A 24671-nucleotide genomic window follows, 5' to 3' on the forward strand; every position below is an offset into this window, starting at 1 on the left:
CTTTATTTTTTTGTCGGTTTGTGAGTAAAGTGTTCTTTTTTATTTCTCTCTTCCACCACTGTGAATAGCTGTTAAATTGTATAATGGACATGGTGGAAAAAACTAGGCGATCTCTCACTGTACTACGGCGATGTCAAGAAGCAGACCGTGAGGAGCTTAATTACTGGATACGGCGGTACAGTGATGCAGAAGATTTAAAAAAAGGCGGTAACAGCAGCAGTAGTCATTCCAGACAGCAGAGTCCAGTGAATCCAGATCCAGTTACATTAGGTACAGTATCCTCCCTTAAAATTGTTTACCAGTCTTGTATCAGCTCAGCTAAGTGCTAGATGAAATTCAGATTTGTTCTTCTGATTCTTCTTCCTTAACAGTGATGAAGCATTCCTCGTGCTGATTAACTATAACTTCTATGCCCTAGTACTCTTGTTTACATGTGAAATGGTTTGGAGTTTTTGGTGATGCTTGGTAATTTGCTTTCCATTCAGAAATGTATGAGGGTGGTGGAGTGGGAAAACAGAATGTAATGTAGGGATGGTAGAGCAATCAGATGAATGCATTGGCTCTCACTCCCTTCTCTCTCCCTTCCCTGCCAAGTTGATTAAGCAAAACTATAGGAGCTTCTGGACTGTTAACTTTAACCTTCTCAAGTAGAATGACCTAACCTGGAAAATGTCTGTTTTAAAGAAATGAAGGGAGGTATAAGATATTGGCACTTCTTGTCTGTACTTTGTTTCAATATAAGAAAGAAATACCCCAGCTGGGATGTCTGCTGCTGGGCACACTTAATACTCCCAGGTCTGAGCTAGCCTGGGCACTGCTCGCACTGTAGTTACAGCTGCACAGAACTCAGTTCAAGCTGCAAAGCCCACTTAAGAAGCAGACTAAGTAGATGACTTTGACTGCATGTGGACCTCCAGTTACACTTGTACCAAAATGCTCATAACTAGTTTAAGATGACTGCTCTATAAACACAAGCTTTTGTTTTGTGTTCTTCCTGTAAYTCCTTAGTATTATGTAGGCCTGCTTCTCCCATCCCCTTATTTTTATGGCAGATGGCAGGTACAGAAACATGTCTTAGTGGTGTCTTTTAATTGCTCTCTGTTCCTTGGAAGAGAGCAACAAACTATGATTCTTGATCTAATGTTTAGCTTTCCGAAAAAAAAAAAAAAAGCCATATCAAATGCCCTCTGCTTGAGATCATCATAAACTGTGGTCATTAGCAGAATTGAATATGTATGTTATTTTGCAACAAAATTTTATTTAAATCTGTGTTTTCCTTTTCTCCTCAAAAATAGCTTTGTAATTCTAAAATCTATTTAATTGCAAATAAAGAAATAGAAAAATAAATCTAATATGCTCTCCATATTCCTATTGGTACATCATTAGAACTCTTACTGTAATATTTAGTGCCCCTTCATAACAGATGAACCTTTTTTTTTTCTTTTTTTTTTTCCCCCCAAATGATTTAAGCCAGTGGGATTATAAATTAGCTTTAGGCAATGAAAGGAGGGGTTATGGAAATGCTGTTCCAAGCTTCACTAATAAGTCTAGTCTCTAGAGAAGCCCTTCTCAGAAAGAAGCGTTCAGGTAATGGCTTGTATGAATAGTATTAAATGTAATGTAAAGAAAGACTCATAAATATGACATCTGAAATGTTGATCACGTCTGCTGCTTCTGAAAAAACACTTGTGAGGAAACCCCTAGATCAAAAGCAGTGCCACCCATCTCTAGTAAAGCTGTAATACAAAAACAGCCAGACCATTGTTCCTTTTTTTTTCCTTTGTGTGTGTTTTTTTTAATGTAGTTTGTAAGTAGAAAAGTGAAAAGAAACTGAGTTTTCATAATTTCCTCAGAGAAACTGAAACTCAAGACCATTCATCAAAACTTTATAGATGATAAARCAATCCAAGAAAGACAGTCATAACAAAAAAAAAATTGTTTTCTTGATAAAGCGAAGAGCAAATAAATAGAAAAATATTGTCATTTTGCTTGGCTGTGTATTTGTCAAGATGAATTCTTGGAACCAATAAAGTCTTATTCCCTAAAAAGACAAATGACCCAGCCTGTGGAAACATTATATGACATTATATGGCACTCCAGTTATGTCTGCAGTATTATGGATACAGTTTAACTGATTGGAGCGAGTCCATTTCAATTTAAACATGCCCCTTTTAGTTAGTTGGCTTTAAAAAACTACTTCCCTAGACTCGTGGACATGTAACTTGGAATGCCTCATTGATGTAGTCACCAGCGTAGTATTCAGTGATGTAGTCAATCATAAATATTGATAAGAAATGCTTTATATCTGACATGCAAGGCACAAGATACTTATTTCAGAGTTTAAGGAAATCTAATCATTATATTTCCTTAAATCTGATAGTAATCTAGGTAACAAAATGAAAATTCTGAAAATTCAAGTGTAATTTAATTGAAGCTGTGTCTGTGAGCCTCAAGACACTGTTTGTTGTTGTTTTTATTTTATTTTTGAAGTGAGGAGGAAGGGAGGAGGGAAAAGGATTGAAAAATTCCTCCAATATTTTAATTAAAGTGCCACAGCATGTAAATATTGCTTTTTGCTGCAAGGATTCTAAATGTCAGTGATTCCTCTTTGTATTTTTTTTTTAACAAGGTAATCCACCCTTTAAAAATTACCATCTTGTCATCTCCACTAGCAAGGGGGGAAAAAAAAGGGGGCCATATGGCTACATTGTTTGTGCCTTTGTTTCTTTTTCTTTATGATTAAAATAGCATCGATGAAGTCAGAAGTTCTCACTGTAAACATTATGCTCTCACTGAAATACTGTGAACTGCAATTTAGCATAGGCAGTTTGGATCCATAAGAAATTGAAAAAAATGCTGGTCATTTTGAATCAGTAGACCTTTTTTTTCTGCAAAAGATTTTTGTGCTTCTTTTAGCTTGACATCCCTGCAAGAGATTTTTGAGTTTGACAGTTCAGAGTATCTGTTCAATATTTTTCTGGTGATATTTTTAACTGAGAAATCGAATGAGATATTTGATAATTAGTTTTAATGTAATGTAATACAATTCATGCATCAGCCAGTTACAACAGGTTAAAAATCATTATTTTCTAAGAGCGTGTTGAAGGTAAGATAGGTCCATTCCTTTTAGTCAGAATTATACATGTTTATGAAAGTCCAAAAATGACTCAGACTTTACATATATTCACTTGATAGACTGTGGTGCTCTATGAAGCGAATAATACATCATCTCACTTCTCCATTTCTACTGAAGAATTTCAATACTACACACTACAACAAGACTGAAACTTTCATCCTTGCAGTGAATAATTACACATATCAAACAATGTATACTGAAATACACACAGTCGGATAAATTAAAGATGAGGGTTCTTCAACATTGTGGGTTATAAACAAGATCTATAACCTTATTGAGTGCAGCTGTGTCTCTAGATAAGTGGTGTAGATCAGAAGATCTGCAGTGATGTTGATATTTTGTATCTGTTGAATTTATCTGACCGGAAATCTTACAAAATAGAGTTTGAAATCTCCAACTGAAGAGTGCTAATGCCTGCAGGTTTTGCTGCAGGAAGCCAGAATTCTCCGAAACATAGGAATTTGTCAAAAACACATAGGTTAGCCACTTCTTAATACATTTTTAAATGTTAACCCTCTTAGAGCTAGTTTATATTTTATCAAAGGTTGGTCACCCGAATACTTTCTCTGTTAGCCAGGACATTCCCGCTGACATGTCTGTACATGCTGCAATTATAAAATCTCTCTTTTGCCATTTGCAGATAATCAGCATTGCTGTGATATGTGTGGTATTCTCAACATGAGCTAGCAGGAATGCTGTGAATACCGCAGTAACATTTACTACTTGTAATTCCAGAATGTAAAGCCTCTGTAATTGTGGTCACTGATGCTATTAAATCTTGCTCTTAATCCGCTAGCTGCACTGGAGGTTCAGGCTAGATTTTGGCATACTGAATTGCATGCTATTAGATAGAACTACAGCTGCAAAAATGAGTATTTGTATTCACAGTATTCAGTTCTGATTTCCTTGGGGCTAGGATAACTTTTATCCATTCCTTATACCACACTTGGTGTTGCGGTGCTTAGCAAAATAACTCATAGGTGGCATAAAAGAAAAAAAACTATGGCTGCCAGTTATTGGAAATTTGATCTTGGTTGGGGATGACGGCGGAGACGATTCAGTAATACAGTACCTGCAGGATTTTTCTTTTCTTTTTCTTTTTAACAGACCAGTTCAAACTGTACTTTGACCACAATTTCATGTGTGTTCAAAGTGTTAGAATAGCTATAAAAATATATTACAGGGGAGAGGAAGGCAAAGATGTGCATAAAAATAATGGAAACTCGCACCTTCCCCTCTTTCCTTCCGCCATTTAACCAATTAGTCTGATTCACTATTACACTTCTTCAGATTTGTATCCATATATTTGAGTTATTGGAGTGGCACACTTCTGAGCCTGTTATAAGCAAGGCAGTCAAAACTTAATATTGATTGCTCTTGTGAGTTTTTTGTTTGTTGCCTGTGTCCCAGCAATGATGTTACATTCATTACAGGGTAGAGTAAAACAAAACTTGCATATGAGCATGCAAAGTATATAAACACATACAAAAGCATGTATTTTTCATATATGAAATCATCCGTAGTTCAGGTCTGGTTAGATGACATAAGATCTTTCTGTCTGATGTTTTCTTCATTGTAGCTTTTATTATGCTCGAGCCCCAGTGTTCACTATGGCATATAGGATATTTTTGTCACTGCCTCTGTTTTGAAAAATACAATAAATGGGAAAAGATCCTCAAAAGATCAACTGTTCATCTCCTTTTCTTACTCTTTTGTTATTATAGTCTTGGATGTCACTGTCCAGTGATTAAAAACCTCCATTCTTTCATATTTTCAGCCCACCTTGTGTTCCTTCTTTGCAAATATGGATTACCCTTTTTGACAGTTTTGAACACATCTTTTCCTTCAAGTCTTTCTTTTTCTTTTCTTTTCTTTTCTTTTNTGATTTTGGTCCTTGTTATCATGTGAGAGTTTGTGTCCTTTATTTGGTCTTAGCTTTCGGTCTCAGTTTCACTTCCCAGACCTATATTTATTTCTGCTGCTAAAACTCTTCACATCTCCCTCTTTTAGTACTTGCAGCACCTCTTCTCTTTATCTCAAAATCAAAAGAACTACAAGGTATCTGTACTTGCTGAACCCTAGAAACCTGGTTGATCAATTGACTGTCAATGATTCTTGTGGTTGAATGCGTACTTGAAATGAATATACCAGGGCCTATATAGAACCTCGCACCATATTGTGATGATAGGATATTTTTGTGGATGTTTTCTTTCTTATAAAAAAAAGTCCAGGATGGAATAAAAAGTCTTTTTTATTATACTATTTTGTAAAATGTATGTATTGTTCCCTGCTATTCAGTAGAATGTGAGGGCTGAAACTGAGATCAAATTTTTTGTATCTTTTCCTGATCTTTATTCTTTATCTTTTATATCTTTATTCTTATGTGCCAGTCCAGGGACTTTCTTCCTGAAAGGTACATTTGACATGAAAACAGAAAATTCCAAAAACTTTTTACATTTAAAAATTACTTTTATTTTATGCTTCTTGTAGGCAAGTACCAATTATTCTGATGTATATAAGCTTTTTCTTTTCTTTGATGGACTATTTTGTGTAGCCCAATAGGAGCCGAACTGATTATCAACTAGTGCTCTTAAACCATGCCATATGATGAATTTCAAGTAAATTCAGTATTGAACATCCTGTTCCCTTTGTTCTGCGTAATGACTTTGTTGCATTTTCACCATTAACAAACATTTGTATTGTGTCTGACATGTAAAACCTCTTCCATTATCCTTTTCAATGTCAGCTGCCTTGTCACTTCAGGTGATTCCTAATTTTGTCTGATTTCATTCTCTCTGCTTTCAGGCAGCGTTTCCTTTGTCTTCTGGGTGCTGCAGTCATTCAGTTAGTAGAATACATTCATTCTCACTATGGCTTTTTTCATTTGGTTTTACATTTAATGTTTTAGGGACTTTGCTCAAATTCTGTGACTGTTGTTTTGGGTTTGTTGCTAGACTTTCAAATCTTTAAGATTTTTTTGAGTTTTATTTTCAGTGAGCAACTTCTGTGATTCTTCATCTGAAGCATACCTTAGCATAAAAATTAAATCCTCTGGTCATGTCCTGTAGTTTAGTCCCCTAAAGAAGATGATTGTTCTTTGGTTTTGTGAACTCATCATCACTGACTAAACAATAGCCATGTTAATAATATTTTCTTGCTTGGAAAATATATTCTTTATTATCTTCATAAGTGCTTCTTGTCTTTTTTTTGTGTTCTATTCCAAACCATGGGAAAGTCTCTCACAAGTTTTGATTTAATTCTTCTTGCAGAGGATCTCATTCCTCATGTAAATAATTTGTGGTTGGAATAAGAGCTTGATTGATGCTTATGTTTTGGAAATTTCAACAATTAGCTGGCAATCTGGTCGTTTATGTCATTGAATTCCATTTTTGGAAAGTCATGTGTACCAAAAATCATCTCCACATCTCTCTATTTTTGAGTATCATGGTAGAGGGCTTAAATCAGAATTGTGATCCCCTTGTAGTAGGTAGTACTGTAAATAACACATGGAAGAATTTAACAGAAAATACAAGAAAAGATGCAACAAAACTCTTATGTTGTCACATTTTGAGTCTGACTGTAGTTATGGCAGGAAAAGCAAATAAACATGTTTTAATGTTTCACCTTAAGTTTCCCCGAGCTTTTAAACACCATTTTGTGCTGTCTCGCTGGTTGAACTGTAACTGTTCCCATAATTCTTAAAACCTCCAAGGCTGCACAATAATATTTGTAGATTCCAGAATCATACAAGATAAATGATGCTGAGAATTTCCACATTTTCAGGATCTGGTCTGAAGTCCTCTGTCATATTGATTGCAACCAATGTAAATAGTTAGCTGTTTTCCAGCATCTTACACACACACACACACACACACACACACGCCTGTCAGATGGGAAGATTCAGTCCACCCAGTCAGTGTCTCCAAATACATGTGCCAGAAATTGTACATTATCTGTGGAGCGGTATGCAGAGATTCCCTACTCTCTCTCTGAGTAGCTAAAACTGCACCGGACAAATCCACCTTTGTTTACCCATGGACATTTTAAGCAAGCTGAACATTACAGTCATTACATCCGCAATATTAAACATCATCTTCTACATTTTTTTTTGAGTTTCTGTAGCGTACTGTATATAAACAGCACTGCTTGCACACGTATAGAGGTTTCAAAAACAATTTGTGAAACCTAACAGTTCAGCCTTTTTTCATCCAAACAGCATGTTTTGACCAAGTTATAATTTAATATATAAAAATTAATATTTTTAGTAAAAATGCATATTAGAAGAATTGTATACATACATTATTGTGTTACAAACTCAGACATTGAAGAGGATGTTTAACTTCTAGCAAAATCTCTAAAAAGACATAAACTGTGAGCCTATCTGTAATCTGGCAATAAACTAAGTAATTTAATTTTGACGATTGACTTCTGCTGCAGAGGCAATAATAATCATGGCAGTGTACTCACCTTTGAATTTTAAATTTCTCTTGTATTACTTTGAAAAATAGTCGAACAGTTTTAAAATTATATTTGAAAACTTATTTAAAAAGAGCAGTTTTTCATTTGCTGAGAGCCTGTATGCTAAATTTCAAGCCAAAGTGAATTTTGTTCTGTATAGTCTGATCTGGTGTCTTTGAAGTCAGTGTGAAGGATCTTGCTTATTTCAGTGTTGTAGGCTCAGGTCCAGAGGGTAAACCCTTAAAAWAAAGGGGGGGGGGGGAGGAAAAAAGACTGTCAAAATGTGCTTGAAATATATGGATGAATTATGAACTTCAACTCTTGTAAGGTTGTTTGGAATATGCATTTAGGAGCTTAACCTAAAGTTAAAGGTTCTGTTTCTCAAAATCTTGCAGCTACGTTGCCAACATGGGCTCAAATATAGGAAAGCGTAGCTCTGAACATACAGAACACCCCTTTCTTTTCCTACGGAAAGCTTATTTGATCACTGGAATGACATCGTGGCTTTTATCTCCTCTCATCAGTAACCATTCTGTTTTCACAGACCCCAAGTGCCAAATGCGGACTTTTGCCCTCACTCTTTTTTCTTTTCATGAACATAATTGCAAAGGATGAAGACTGTCACTCTCTCAGCTGGTCTCGCAAAGCCAGCCTTAAAAGCATGAAAACTGTCATATAGAGTTCACTTAAAACACTGTAAAATAAAACTAAAGCGAACTAATCCCTGCTTGGCTTAAGATGAGTCATTTGAGTCCTAACTATTGATCTGGTCTGTGTGACATTTCTGAATTATGGCCACAGCGTCCTTTTCATTTTGTGTAAAGAAAAAATTCACATGGTTTTGTGTGACCAATAAGCAAAGGGAAAGGGTATTTCTCTAAGCCTTGTTTAACAACCAAGCTTTGCTTACGGTACTCTCTATTTTTCCCTCCCCACCCCCTCCTCCTGTAGAATCACATCGGGAATTCCTTCACAGGCCTGCTTCTGGATATGTGCCAGAGGAGATCTGGAAGAAAGCTGGTAAGAATTGTTTAAAAACATGAGCTTAGTAGTCTGGCAGCTGTGTGCAGTTGTTAATGCACTGACGTGAGGAATAAAAAGAAAGGGCCTAGCAGTAACAAGAAGAAATTGTATTTAATAATCTTAAACTGGAACTGATCAGAACCTGAAATAATCTTTATAATAGAAGCATGTGCTGCTATAGTTAAGGGGCTATCAGTACTTCCATTAAGTACCCCTATTTTCAGGAGTTATAATGGTTTCAAGCTGAAACTTGATATGCTAAAGTTTTAGTCTGTTAGCAATTTAAAAAAGATTTTCTGTGTGGGATTTTTTTTTTTAAAGCTTCAAGATTCTTACCTAGTTAATTCCAAAGGAGGAAAACATACTCCTAAGTATATTTGCTGAAGAAAATCTTCATATCTGTAATGTAAAAATTCTTAATTTTTAAAAGTTTTTGTGCCTGTCAGCCAGCAGTGAAGTCTGTGCTCGTAAACCTGTTAAGTTTTCAAGGGAGTAGCCCAGGTTGCACCTCCACAGCTGCTCTCAGTGGTTGTACTGGCACTCCCAACATCATCTGAGAGGCTGAAAAGTGCCATGGGCAGACGCTGGGGTTGTGCAGAGATTTCTTCAACACTTTGAAACTCTGTGTGAGCACACGAGTTCCCTGGCGAGGATCCTTTTGCCATTCTGGAGCAAAACCTTTGCTCTTTTGATGCTGATATAGTGGCTTCCTTATTTTCCAAGGGGCCAGGAGTTAGCTCTTGAACCTCTGTTGTTCATCTCTCTCCCATCCTCCCTCCCTCCCTCCCTCCCTCCCTCTCTCTCGCACACACTTGCGCGCGCGCGCGCACACACACACACACTGTTGGTTGATTGTGGAAGTGTCTGTCCTGACCATGCAAAAGGAGAGCTTTTGAGCACCTTGTGCAACCATGAAGGCTGTTGCAGCTCTCTGAGCTGGAGCTAATGATTAAATGGCAAATATGCAGCAGTTTTGATGCTTTCTGATCAAAACTCTGGTAACTGCTGCTATTTGGTATATTAAACTAAATACAGAGCACCCTTGTCTAAATGTTATGCTGGCATATTCTTGCAGCAGACAAAAAGTTATGTTGTCTGTGTAAGGTGGATTCATCCTTTGAAGTCTGTATTTGTCAAAATGTAAAACTAATATTTCTGGAATTCTTGCACTTTACATGGTAAATAACAAACTAATTTAATCAAGAATTTTTTCTTTTGTCCAAGGGAACTGTAGCTTTTGTAATGCAATGCTTTTATATAACCAAATGCATTTTTTATATTTTGGTTTCCCATAGTTAGTTAACATCTTAAATGAAAAATAAGAAAACATATGCAGTCCTAGGAAATCTCACTGAAAGCACCATTATTCAGTTGAGTTTCAGAAACCTAATTTTTCTTGCAATATCCAGGTTTTAGTATTGTTTGACGTAACAGGTGATCTATAATTCCAAGGTCCCATACAATGGAAGAAAAAAAGTTTTTTTCATAAGCTAGCAATACAATTTAACCAAAGCTATGGGCCTGAGTTATGAAATTGGATATACATTCAGACTTTGTCCACAAATGATAGTGTAAAGGAGCCTGTGATCTTACGAACGTTTATGAACACTTCGGGGTTTTTGAAGCAGTTTTTTGCTTTGGTCTCATTTCTAATCTATACTGTCATGTTAATGTGGGTTTAAATGAGAATCCCAGGGTTAACTGAGCATATCTGTGAACTGGAGAATAAAAAAAGTCTGATTTTCTACAGGAGGCATACCTGTGGCTTGTTATTAACAGTAGTAAAACATCAGAAAGCATACTGCTTTTTATAAATTATTGGCCTGCATTTTCAGGAGGGTGCACTGAAGTTGGCATTATCTACCATTTGGTAATCAGTTCAAGGCAGTAAAGGTGCAGTTCAGTTCTATAAGTACCTGTGTCTAGTGCCATTTGAGATGCTCTGTACTATCCTGCCTGGCCTGCAACTGCCCATCAAAAAGGCAGCAAATCTCTCACAAGTCCTGCATCGTCTCTGCTAGCTCTGCATGGATATCTTGGTGTCTCAAATGGCCGTAAAGACCAACGTGCAGACAGCTGAATCAAGCCCTAAACGCCTGATTGGGAAGCTGAATCCACTGAACTGAAAGAACTTGGCATAAGAACAGCTAATGAGCAACCTCAAAATCAGGTGAGGCAGTAAATCATGTGAACACGTGATCCACTTTAAACTTTTGGAAATTTGTAGACTCAACCACAGTATATGCAAAGTTAAGCACATGCTTTCATGATTGCTGGAGCAAAGACATAGTATGCAGCATCTTGTAGATTAAAGCCATGTAAACCACTTCAGTTTTGTAAATCAGTGGAAAGTCACCGGTGTCCTGATTCATCTCATTGAATTATAGACATCTTGATGAAGAGTCCAAGCCAAGTTCTTAAGGTCCCCCAGTAATCAAGAGAGAGACAGGCACATGAAGAAGATGGATTAGATGTTAGGTTGGATGACTTGCTCTCTGGAAATACCTATTTCTCTGTATTAAATACTGAGGGGATCCCAGGCTACTGGCCTATGCATGTCAAGTAGGAGCCTATAGACTGAACCTGAGCAGATTAAGTGATTAAAATAGTGTCCTAGCTTCTACTCTGGTATGCTCTCTTAGCTTCTTTCAGTGTCATGAAGGGACTGCATCTTCCAGCCATCCCCTATCAATAAGCAAGACCTCCTTCTTGTGGCACTCCAGAAGGAAGCACTGGAGTTACCACACAGGTGTGAAATGGCCATAGTAAGACAATGTACAAAGACAATTAAGCCCATGCACATCCCAGGGTAGTTCTGAGAAAACGATCATGCAGTTTGGGGCCTGAGGCTGTGATAATTCCTGTTACAAACTCCTAGTGGCCTTCTTTGCTGGTGACTGAGAGCAAGATGATACAGATGTCTTGGTGGCACTGCTACGCTACCTCGCTTCTGCCCAGCATCTTTCCTTTCTCATCAGTATGCCCATGATGTGAGGGAGGTGATGAGGAGCAGGCTGGTGAATCGTCATGCCAGTCTACATACATCAGTGAATAATGAGTTGAGTATCTCTACTGAGTCAGCTCCAAGGACCTCTAATCACACTGAGTAACACCTATTCCATACAAGCTGTCCTACATAACAGCTTGCTGACTGCAACTTCTCTCATGCGTTAGTCTACTCAAAGCAAAGGAAGATTTCAATTGTGTTCCTGGAAAGACACTTACATAGACAAAGGGAATTTATGCCAAGAACGATTCGCATTCGCGGAAAATAGAGGATGTATATAATACACCTCATAGACAATTTGTTTTAAAGCTTCTTTCTTCATGTTTTCTGTTGTTTGAATCTAATCACTCTTCTTCTTTCTGGAAAAGAAGTAGTATTCTATGCCAGTATTATTCTTGGTCTTGCTATTTCCATCAGCATTGTCAAAGCAAATAAAATCTCCTTCAGTGTCATTCATAACTTTTCTTGCACAAATATTATGGCTTTTATTTTTATCTGAAACTGCAAAGTCTGCATTTTAATGTCTATAAAATATCTGTAGATACTGAAAGCATTTATTTTAAGAAAATGTGAAGAAAATCAGTAGTAGGAGATTTTGTCTATTTTTAGTAAGTTGGGTGTCCTGAGTTCATATGATGTTGAAATAATGATGTTGCATTATGAGTAAAAAACCTGAATGTGTTTGAACTTTTTTTTTCACATTTAATACATCACTACACAAATTCTGCTGCCAAAAGTAATGGAAATCCTAAAGTACAATCCATAGTTTATGCTAATTAAAAAATAACTTTCATTTTTCCTCGGCATGTGGCCTTGTTAGCGCTCTTAATACCTTCACACCCTCAGAAGCTTTGCACAAAACTTATGCAATGCAGAAGTTAGAATATAACCTGCAATTTGGATTGGAAAGAAGTAGGTTATGTAGGATTGAAAAAGCTCTATAAAATTAGAAGTCTCTGTAAAATGTTGGGATATTCTCCTTTCATTTTAAAATAATAGTTAGAATTGGCAATTTAAAGAACTGCAAATATCTCCATGAAAGACTAAGCTTATATGATGTAATGAAAGTGCATCATGCCATTTAAAGATCATTCTATTCATTGCAAATATCAGCAAGAATATGGATTTTCTCAGAGAAATCCACTTTGTTAATAACTGCAGTTCATAGACACAAAAGGTCTGTATTTAAGTTGCCTCATTTTTATGAAAATGATAATAAAATTGCATCTGTATGTTTGCCTGTGTATATTTCTTTTCTCGCGATCAGTGAATGTTTGCAGTTGGTAATAAATATTCAAGCACCTTGCAAATGTCCTACCAATTCCCTTTGCTGATCTGTGTGCGCCTGTGGGACTAGAATAGGAATGCATAATTTAAATATAAATTGCCTGATTTGCATACACAATTAGTCTAGCTGCAGCTTTGATCGTAAGCAAAAATTATTGTCCTGGATTGCCACTTAGATAGAATTTTAATTCACCTTGAATATTCAAAGTAAATTAAGCCCTGGCTGTATGGTTGAAGGGTATGATATTTTCCTCTCCTGAGGCTTTCCCCTTAACAACATTTATGGTAGGGTAATATAAGGCATATTTTCAGCCTCATAAAAATAAAGGCATAAGCTTTATCTCTAAATTTTTCCCCTCTTGAAAACTTCAGTTGGAACACATATATGTCACACAGACACACACACTCACATGCACACAGGCAGAGTAATGGAACTCTTCTGTCCTTTTAATTAATTCAGTCTAAGTCAGTACATAGATTAAAATCAGGATTTTGCTTGTAATTTTAATTTGGCAATATGCAATAATAATTTTAAATGAAGACTTCCTGTTATGTTTTTTTTTAAATAACAAATTCAGAGCTCTGAGAGATTAAAACATTAAAGCCAGTTATTGACTTGGTATCTGTATATACAGTTATGTGTATGCATGTGTACATACACACAAATGCATGTAATACGGTCTAAAACTCAAACCCATAACGTAGTTGTAATACTTACATTTTAATCTACAGTAAAACATTTTTATTAGAAATCTATGCTTTTAATTAAACAGAACATTTAATTAAGGTGGTTTTTAAGTGGGTGAAACAATTAAGTGCAAACACTTGAATGAAACATGTCATAATTAGTTTTAATAGAGTGTTAATTGGTACTAGGTTTGCCAAGTTAATAATTACTGCTTATTAAATTTTCAATTAATCATTGTCATTTTGCTTTGAATAAAGATGAAAATTAGATAAACTAATTCAGGGGGAGGATGGTTTCCTTGTTAATTAGAGCAGTTAATTAAAAAAAAAGAAATTACTTGTTTTAGTTGTCAATTAAAAGACTGATCATTAGTAAAATCTTTGCATTCTTCCTGCATCAAAACCCAAATAACTAATTTGTGACAATTCATGTTTTCTGGAATAAAAGGTATGGCACTAGTATATACAGAAGAAAGTGCTTATACTGACTTAGTTATTTAAAAAAAATGGTAAGATTTGAATTTAACAAAGCAGTTGTTACTCATGTTCAGTTTTAATTGTGACTTAAGTCTTGGCTTTGCTGTTCTCAAGAGCTCTGCTGAATCAGGAAGTAGCTTCTTCACAATGTAAATGTTGGTTTCAAGTAGAGATCGATAGGTCAAAACAATATGCATAAATAAATTTTAATTTTGGGTCATAAAATTGCATGTTTAAGAAAAGATATTACAGCAATGATTTAATTTTTTAAAGTAAATTCTTGAGTCTTTCTTTACAGCATGTCTTTATTCTTTACATACAGAACAATTTGTTGATGACTCTAAATTCGCTCTAAATTTTCAGAGCTTAAACATACAAATTTGAAAAAGTCCAAAATAATATGTCTTGAATAATAATTCTTGCCAAACATATTCATTAATCTGGTGCTCTGCAAAACCAATTTTCCGAGCAAACTGTTCAAAAAAGTCACAGAAATATAAACCAGAGATCAGAAGTGCCTGGGTGCGAAGAGGTAATAACCGTGAATCAAAATGCCAATATCCACCATGGGCGCTAGAGACTTGTGAGAACTTCCAGGGATGGAGAAGTACAGAAACAGCTGGGTGGTCCTGAGGAAGCAAGTTCATCTTTGTCCTTCTTCTCAAAATGAAGGCGTACAGTATAATAGAGTATCTGCAGCTTTCACGCATTAGTCCTACATAGCCCTGTACCAAACTTACTATGCTGATGAAGATTTCTCCCAATTTCTTGTTTGCAGAGGAAGCGGTCAATGAAGTCAAGCGCCAGGCGATGGCAGAGCTGCAGAAGGCAGTGTCGGAGGCTGAACGGAAAGCTCACGACATGATCACTTCAGAGAGAGCTAAAATGGAGCGCACAGTTGCCGAAGCCAAGCGACAGGCTGCGGAGGACGCACTAGCTGTTATCAACCAGCAGGAAGATTCAAGCGAGGTGAGGTGTTGCTGCCCCGGCCGCTCTGTCGAAATGCTCTCCCTTAACACGCCTCTGCGAGGGGATTCTCCCTGTCAGAGTTTGAATCCAGTTTGCCTCTTCTGACGAAGTTAGACAAACAGCTGCTGTTTAGGATGGGCGAGCGTGGATGTCTTTGCCTTCCGTCCTCTCCGGCTTTGTCTAAGGACAAAAAAATGCAAATCAGACTGTCACGCTGGGGGAAATGAGATTGCAAACAATGCAGTGGGGCAGGAAACTGGATGATGCATAGGGGGGTAATTCAGTCCTTAACCAAGTGTGGCTGTGAAAAATAGGGGTACCTGAGCCAACTTTAATCTGCCTAATCAAGATGTCACTTGATGTGACATCTGTKTTCAGTGCAGGCTATTAACTGCTTATCCAGTTGCTTTGGGCCTGTATTACAGGCACGTGCTGAGCTCCAGATTTTCTTGGCTACATCGTTAGCTGAGCCCAAAACAGCTAGTGAACTTGAGCTGCAGCCTCACCTTTTAATTGATGTTCAGGGCTACATATAATGCATGTATTTCTGTTCTAGTTTAGATTTTCATTAGCTTTATTTTAAAGCTCTTCAGTTACCAATATTAAATAGATAACAAGGTTGGTTGTTGGAAAATATTTCACAGTGAAATTTAATGTAAACAAAGAAACAGTCATTTAATAGATTATAGAGTAAGGTAGCYAGAAACTTGTCTGAAGAATGTGTTGGATGTAGACAATGCAAAAGAYGATGCTCCTGGAGGACAGAACGTGTACGTTGCCTTAATTAGAATGTGTTACTTTGGCTGCAGGGAATATTTTTAGTTGAGGAGTGGGCAAGCAGCATTTGGAAGGAAGAAAAATAGACTGAAAGAGCAACAAAGAGTATAATAGGAATAAGCATGTTAAGCCCAAATTTACTTTCAAATCTAACAGTGGAAGCCTTGAATTCCTGTGGTATGGGACATACAGCAGCGTGAATAACCAGGAGCTGGGATTGAAAGAGCATTGTATGTTTTACCAGTGTTGAAGCATTCTAGATAAATATTCGTTACAGAAAAAGAATGTCCTAAGTTAAAACTGCCCCTCAATACAGACATAACAAAAAAGTTATATCAGTTACATGTTATTTATAAGTGTCTTGTATATAGTCTTCATTTCTCATGGCCACTGAAATGATAGAACAATACTTTTATAAGCTACTTATTGCTCTTGTACTAAGATATTAAAACTAATTCTTAAGTCCTATAGTGGAGGAAGTTGGAAAAAGAATAGATGCGTAGTACCCTGTTCTGTGTGGATGCATATTTCTGTACACTTTTGTGAAAGCACTGTATGGCAGTGTTGCAGAAGAGTGACTTAAGTTGAAAGATTCAAATTAGCTAGCTGCATCATGCTGAAAGAACTGGCAAAAATCATGAGCGGATAAGTCAGTGGCATGCTGCAGTATGCATCCATAATTTGAGGGACCGTAAGATTTTAATTCATACCAGGCTTCTCTGGAGATGAAAGACCATTGTGGGATCACTGAATGCCCAGAGTTTCTCCTTAATGTGTAGCAGATGAATAACAAGGAGACAAAAGGAATTGATTTTCAGCATCTGAAAGTTTCTCGGGAAGAAAGGGACTAAGGGAAGTGTATGTGCCCTCTAAGAACTAACTGTTCCATTGCAGATTAAATGAGACATAAATTCAATTTATTGGCATTTTGTATCTGAGATATTCAAGGACATTTTTCCTACAGTATGTTCATAGAAAGTGCATTTGTCTGACTTAGCATCATTAAAGAGCTGTTATTTTTGTGTGTGTATATATACAAGAGATTCCTATTATTAAAACCAAAATTCCAAACATAAATGCCTAAGAGGAAACTGCAAATTAAATCTGTTTAGTGAACTGGTACAGTGTGGGCAGGACAGATGAAGTTCTTATGTGCCAATACATACAGCCCATTCTTCCACAAACAAATGTGCATCCGAAGGAATGCATAGCGAGTACGTGTGCTGTAATTCACTCCTGCGCAGTAATATTTCTGGAGAAGGTTGTATAACAACAGACATCTTTATTTCATCTTCAGAAGAACTACTTACAAGGTTGTTCACTTCTTGGAAATAGAACCTTAAAGAAAGGCAAATGATTCCTTTAATTTAATTCTAATGAAATGTGGCTCATAAGGTCACTGACATTCTCAGTGCTGTTCATCCTCAGGGAAGATAGAAGCCTCCTGGACCCAGACCAAACTAAATATTTAAGACCTATTTAAAGTGAATTATAGTGGCCTAGTCCTGCAGTTTTCACCCCTGTGGTCATGAGTGGCATAGCAGTGTGGCTGCTCAGCGGTGTGGAAAATGCAAGTTTCAAAATAAACCAACTGAAGGGAGAAAACTTAGGTTTGATAGTTAAAGGTGTCTCTAAGTTTTTACTATTAGTTCCTCTTCTGCTTATAATTTTTGCCAAATTCCAACCATTTAGGGCAGTGCTTCCCAAAATTACCCATTAACTTAGGCTGTCCTTTTTTCTGGTAACTTTTGTAAAAATGGACCAGCCTTTCCTTTCATCTCTGAGGGCAAGAGATTAGTCTGCCAGTGTTTGAAAAATGTTTATTCTGACATGACACCTTCTGTTTCTTGGGTTGAGGAGTAAAACCTGACATTTGCTTCGGTGTTCCTTATCTTTTGTTCTCTCGGCGAATATCCCTCCTCATTTGTCTAGGCTATAAGCCTCCCTAAATTTCTCTCTGTTTAGAACTTTTAGCAGTACCCTTCCAGCTGTTCTATACCTGCTCCAGCAACACAGCTTCCTGTGCGCTAAAGGCACTGGAATAATATTTCCAACACTAGAATAATATTTCCAACACTAGAATATAGTTCCAAATATGAGGATGATGTTGTAGTAGCAGCTCCTGCAATCTTGCAAGCTCAGAGCTAAGTATCTCTCCTCATTTCTTATCCTTGGTGAGACGTTATGCCAAGGCCTGCAGGAGAGATCAGTATAGGCTGCTATATAATCTCCGCACAGTTCCTGATGGAGAATATTTCTCCCACGGGTGTCATTTATTCTTTTGGCTATGTAAACTATGAATGGAGATGGGAATTTGGCACCAGATTTCTAAAGTATCAGATATAAATTTAATCTGATACAGCCACTCCCTGTCTGTTGGCAAGATTTCTCCCTTACAGCTCTTCATTTGTTATTCAACAAAATGGAACCTCGACCTGTTTGAAGCTTCTTTGAGCTACTTTTGTGCAAATACTTTGTGGCATGCTTTCTATTGCATGGTCTTCTCCAGAGCCCAGAGTGGTATCTAGAACTAAAACTTTAGATTTTTGTAATTATTATCATTTAAAATAATATATAGGTTACTTATCCAAGAGCTTTCAGAGGTCTCACAAACAGAAGTAGATTTTTGGGGTGTTTTAAACCAGAAAAAGTTGCGTCCCTGACTGCAAGATTCTCTGCAAGAAGACAGAATGAATTGGACATGTTGAGGTGAGGAGAGCAAAATAAAAGGAGTTGAGGACACTGAGAGGACTAACAGGAGAGGTGTGATGCTGGGAAATATCTTGTGTTTTAAGAAGTGGTCTGCAATATTTTGAGAATCACCACATGACATAGTGTAGTTTTCACTTCTGACCCTGGCCTGGTTCCTTGTTGAATTACTGTTCTTTGCTTATGTTTGAATTGTTCAGTATGATTTAATTGGAAATGCCACTGCTTCAGTGTCTATACATTTACTTTCTAAAGATTTCTTTAATTTGTCAGCATAAGCCTTTAAGATTGACCAGGACATTTTCATTATTTTCTGTTATTATTATGAGAGCTTGGTTGAAGACCAGTGGATGGAGCACACTGCTGTTGGAAAATAAAAGGACAAGAGAAGGCCTATCTGTCAGCGTGGCTGTTCCAGAACCACAAATTATTTCTTTACTGATTCCTTATAATTGCTTGACAAAAGATGACCCATTCCTCAGTAGTTGACTTGGCAAAGTACAAAGACATGTGTGAGCAGCCTACTCTTTACTGACTGCCTTGCTTGCTTTGGCTGCAATGTACTGTTCTGCAAATCAATTTTAATAGTAAGGGTGAACAGCTTAGCAAAGAGACTGGCTGCCCAGATTGAAACATCTGTCTCTCTGCTCTGGTATAAAATGCCACTGAAAAATCTGACATTCAGTGTTCTTCCTCACTTTTGACTAGGGTGGGGGCTGGGGATGAGGAAGGAACACAAATGGTTTAGTTCTCTCTACTTAAAGCAGATGCTGACATCTGCTCAGATAAAACAAGTATGTAACTGGTCCAACATTGCTTTTAAGAGATGTGTAATGTTAGGGCTTGTTTATATAGCAGCAGTTTATGTTGTATGTGAATATCACACTTACCTGACATTTTGAAGACAGCTGGGTTCAATCTATGCTGACCAATCCATTGAGACCAGGACTGTGCCAGCAAACCTGACTCTTAACATCAGATGCTGTGATGCAGGCAAGCCTAGTTTTTAGGCTAGAATTAAATTTAATACATATGTCAACTAAGGTTAGTTTTTTTGTTGGACATTTCTGAGAACTTAGCACGTCCTACTCTGCAGTGGTGGGTGGTAAAAACATACCAGAGTCATGTGTTCAGTGCAGAATCAGACCAGATGCAATATAGGGTTGTTTGCATCCCATTGGCAGTGCCCCAGATTACTAAGCCTGGCTAGGCAGCTTGAACATCTMTTCAGCATGCTTCTTGGCACTTCTGTTTTCAGGATGTAGCTTCTCTCATGCTAACTTGTATGAACACAGATAGACTTCACACAGTAAACAGTGGCTTGGATAAGCCTTGAGTGTTCAGTGATTGGTATGACTTTATCAGAAACATCTAAAGGTTTGGATATCGTTGTATGGAGTGCTGCATTTAGACACAGTGTGGGAATTTCCAAAGTCCCAATGTGTTTTGCCTTCTAATGGGTCTTTGCTAGAATTTTCAAAAAATTCTTTGCTGTTTTTTTGCACTAGCATTCAGTGCAATATAGCTCTCGTTTATGCCACTGTGATTTCAGTAATCTCTAGGTGTTCATTCTCTCTCTGTTGGTTGGCAGTGGTAGAGTATTGAATGCCATGGGCTTTGCAGACCCTGAAAAAATCTGGGTTCACAACTATGCTTCCTTTCCTACTAAACTGGGGAAATTCAGAATTCATCAAAGGTGACGTTGCAGTGTTTGACATTGTATTTTGGCATGTTAGAGTTCATCATCTCTTTGACATTTCAAAGTTATTTCTTTTTTTTTTTTTTCTTCTTTAAGACACCTCTACCCTGAGTTTCAGCTGGAGGTGTCAGAGGAAAGCAAATACTTAAATGTGATTTAATACTTCAGAAACAGAAGATGTACAAAACTATTAACAAATATGTGTCCTGGTATAAGAGGCCACAGAAATAGAGCCCATTTTTTTGAGAATTTTCATGAGGGCAAACAGAAGTTTCTGAGTTCTGTCATTTGAAGAGTAAAGCTTACGTGGATGAGAATTAAGACTCTGACCTAAGATAAGACTCTGACCTAAGACTGATGTTCCTTGTCAGTTGAAAGAGAAGGATGAAATACGATCAGTGGCATAGATTCTGAGTGAGATTCCCATATGGTGTAATTTAGCCCAATTTCATTGAATTAATCCATTTTCAAGGTAGTGAGGTTAAATTGAATTATGTAGTCTGAGATTCTGGCCTTTTGTATAACCTCACTATTTCACAGGAAAATCAATGCAAAGTTAAATTGTAATCCAGTCTTACTCATAGTTTTAGCTACATCTGGAACTTTGTACAAAGCACCGACTGGAAGTGTAGTGCAGTAGGTCACTACCTAAAGACAGAGACCAGGAAAAGTTTCAGGAAATCAACAGCTCCATTTCTCAATGCATGATCAGTTCCACCTCTGTCGTTCCTATATTTGCTTTACCTGTGTTTTAGTGATGGAGATTTTCCAGTGCCTCTAGACAATTTGTTTGTATCCTTAAAAAGTTTTTTTCTAACATCTGTTTCCAGTTTTTCTTAGAGCTGTTTGATCTCATTACTTCACCTGTTAATCCCATGGACATGATCATTGACTGTCTCACTGCAGTAGCTTCTTACATGTTTGGATGCTGTTATGTCATCTTTCAGGCAACTGTGTTCTCTCTTTAGGCTAAACAGTCTCGGTTCATTCAGTCTCTTTTCACAGCTTGTGCTTGTCTGACCTCTGATTATTCTTGATGCCCTTCTCTGTGTTCTGTCCAGATCTTATTTGCCTTATTTGCCCTGTTTGAAGTGCATCGTCCCAAGCTGGACAGTACTCCAGGCAAGGCCTTGCCAGTGCCAATAGGCAGGGAATCTTACCCCATACATAAACAGTCCTATGTAAAGCAGTCCATAATCCTGTTTATAAGCCCTTGGACGGTGATTGCTACCTTTTCAGCAACAGAACGTTGTTGGTCCAGTGTTATCCCAGGTGTTGTCTATGCAGTTCACCCTGGGCGCTCCATTTTGCTGGTACAGAAGTACATAATTAAGACTTATACTGAGCTCTAGAGTTTTGCAGAAGGGGATATATCTTGAGTATGCTCAATATCTTAATGAGCTCAAGCTCCTGTTTGTGGTGCCTGAATCAGCTGGGAATACCTGCAGGTATTCCCAACTGATCCAGCAGGGTGAACAAAGCACGGCTCAGTTCATTAGCTGGCACCTTGAGCCGCACCTTTCTTCAGTTGAATGTGGACCCCAAATCTAACAGTCTGCAATGTGAACAGAAAGCGTGTCAGCAAAGCTTTGTGTGCTTAAGCCTGATCTTTACTGCTATTTTTCGCTACTAATATATGGGAAGGAGCAGCAAATGGTAAGACTGGTAAGGATCCAGTAGGACAGGCACTTCTGCCTGTCAAACCCAGCTGCTATTGCAGGGCAAGTTCCCCATGCCATGTGTGCTTGTTTATGCTGATTTGCACATTCTGTAGTACTTTTTAAACGCAATAATCTATTGCATAAATGTGAGCCATAAAATATATTTTGAAATTCTTGCATTTTATGTGCTTTTATTCCCACAATTACACTAAAGCTGTAATGACCTGTTAAATTATAAATAATACTTGCAGTGGACAAAATCGCATACCAGACAGTGTAGGGCACATTAAATAATCATGTAAAAGGAGCCAGCTTGGAACTGTGTTACTTCATTAAAATCATGTACTTGTTTATCATGTTAGGTATAGGCTCACAGTATATTGATGTTTATTTTAATAAGAAAGTTGAACCAGTACTCTTAAAATTCAAATGACTATTTTCTGTCATTAATATGATCTTGTGGTAAAATATTGAATTATTATACTGTGAATCTGGTCAGGTCTGAGAGACAGTTCTCTCTGTGCATATATGCTTTCCCAAATAAGAGAAGCAAAATGAAGATTCTTCAAAAATTTGCCTATAGTAACTAAATAGCTATTTGAATAGAAAAGTTATACATCCCTTAATAAATCTGGCACATTTACAGCATGCACTTCAATGCTGCAATCAGATCTGCACAAGGGAGAGAGATTCCTGCACGTGGGCAGATACTGGTTGACTTCAGCATTATTCCATGTGAGGAAAAGGGCCTTTTCAGAAAAGCCTGGATGGGGAGGTTTTGTATGTGTGTATTTGTTTTCAGATTAGGGGATAAAGGGGAGTATGGGCCAACTCTTGGGCTGGCAAATTAGTTGGAAACAAATAGCTTGAAAATCAACAGTCGTGGCAGTTGGTGGAAATTCTGTGCAAACACAGTTGGAACGGAATTCTTCCATGTTTACTGATCGCAGTGCAAGCATCAAGTTGGCAAAATGAAACTTTCAGAAGTAAGATACAACTGTTAAGAAGTGTTAGTATAGCCAAAGGAGGAGAATCCTGCTATACCACAATTTGTCCTATTTCTGGTCTGTAGAATGAGACACTGTCTTTCTTTGAAATGCTGACATTAGCCTGCCAGGTCATTTTGCGTAAATATGTGTAAATATGTCTGTGTGTGCACATGTTCATGTACAGTGTTCTGAACTATTTATTATAGTTATTTTTCATTGTGGGGAAAAAGGTCTATCCAGGGAAAAGGTTATCCATTTCCAAAGGTGGAAGTGTGGTTTTACCTCTCCAGCGCTGGACAGAGTTTAAGCAAAATTAATCTGAAACAATGAATACTGAATCAAAACCAGGTGATGCCAGACAAGGAGTCTGAATTCCCGACATTTAACTACCAGGAACATCTGTTTCTGTGTGTTGGTAATTCCACTTTTTTTTTTTAAAGTGTTTTTAAAGATGGGAACGATTTTGCAAACTTAAAAAAAAAGTCCCCAACACATGTATTTGTAATTACCTGGTTTAGTCTGTGTGTTTAATCAGAATGAATTGAGAATGCCATGTATGTTTGATTTCAATCTCAAAGAGCAATTGAGCACTGGACAGTTACTATTCTCCCATCTGCCAGTATGTTCCTATGCCAAAAAGAAACCCAAACAAACAAAAAAACAAAGGAGGATGGAACTAACACACAGATATTTTTTAAAGAAGCCACTTGACTCCTATTAAATGTCAAATATCCTTAAAATATTGTTTTGGATTTAGGTCTTTATTTGATTCTGATTTTTTTTTTTAATGTAGTTTAGGAATATCACTTCAAGACTGGCTGTGTTCCAGCATCCAGCTGGCATAGCTGTAGAGTGTGTGAAAGTGAATAGCATACGTATTCTGCGATGGCTTCCCTATCCTGCCAAAGGTTTAGGCTCCAGCCTAACTAGTCACTGCCAGGAGTGCCACTGAGTCAAATGGCATTACTCAGATGTTTAAAATCAAGGTTTTCATGGGGTAACAAATCTTATCTGTGATTTATGTTTTTTTCTTCTCTTTTTTTTCTTGCATTATCCCCTCTCCACTTTTAGAGGAGTGCTTTTTTGTGTGCTTGTGTCATTATTTGTTCTAATAAATCTGGTAGAGGATCCACCTGAGGTTTTACTGAAATTTCCTATTAGTCAGTATGCTACTAGTGACGGGACACACAGGTGTGCGTGGAGTTTGCATTGCTAGAACTAGCAAAGAGCTGCTTTCATTCCTGCCCAATTTCTGAAGGCCAGAATCCTTCAGGTAACCAGAGACGCTGTGTACAGTTTCAGCGTCAAGGTGGCTGAAGCATTTAGGTATTGATGTCTTGACTTCACTAGGCAGATGGTTGACTAGCAGCTCTTTGTCAGTTATTTTTAATATAAAATTTAGGGCACTAACTAATTTCTCTCTTCTCCTCCTCCACTTTTGCTTCTAGAGTTGCTGGAACTGTGGCCGGAAAGCTAGTGAAACCTGCAGCGGTTGCAACACGGCACGATACTGTGGCTCGTTTTGCCAGCATAAGGACTGGGAGAAGCACCATCACATCTGTGGACAGACCCTCCAAGCCCAGCAGCAAGGAGAGACACCAGCAGTGAGCTCCTCAGTGACGCCCAGCAGCGGGGCCGGGAGCCCTATCGACACGCCACCAGCAGCCACTCCTAGGTCAACCACCCCGGGAACCCCATCCACCATAGAGGCGACTCCTCGTTAAAACTGAACTCGGAACTCTGAAAACTAAAAAAACAAAACAAAACAAAAATGAAACCAATTCCTCATCCT

At 37.6% G+C, this 24671-nt stretch overlaps 1 protein-coding gene across 11 annotated transcripts in view; it reads left to right on the forward strand.

The window, feature by feature from the left end:
- The window catches only part of RUNX1T1 (RUNX1 translocation partner 1), a 116513-nt gene that overhangs the window by 88120 nt on the left and 3722 nt on the right, over positions 1–24671 (forward strand). For 10 of the 11 annotated variants that reach the window (XM_026061719.1, XM_026061718.1, XM_026061722.1 and 7 more), the window contains 4 exons: positions 69–270; positions 8546–8614; positions 14854–15044; positions 24328–24671. The exon at positions 24328–24671 is cut by the window's right edge and continues 3722 nt beyond it. In XM_026061719.1, coding sequence (XP_025917504.1) covers positions 69–270; positions 8546–8614; positions 14854–15044; positions 24328–24603 — 738 coding nt within the window. In that variant the 3' untranslated portion in view covers positions 24604–24671. The remainder of the gene's footprint in view (positions 1–68; positions 271–8545; positions 8615–14853; positions 15045–24327) is intronic. The other variant, XM_026061723.1, reaches the window with a different exon arrangement.

Source organism: Apteryx rowi, unplaced genomic scaffold (assembly GCF_003343035.1).
Source record: "Apteryx rowi isolate R43461 unplaced genomic scaffold, aptRow1 scaffold_184, whole genome shotgun sequence".
Classification (NCBI taxonomy): domain Eukaryota; kingdom Metazoa; phylum Chordata; class Aves; order Apterygiformes; family Apterygidae; genus Apteryx; species Apteryx rowi.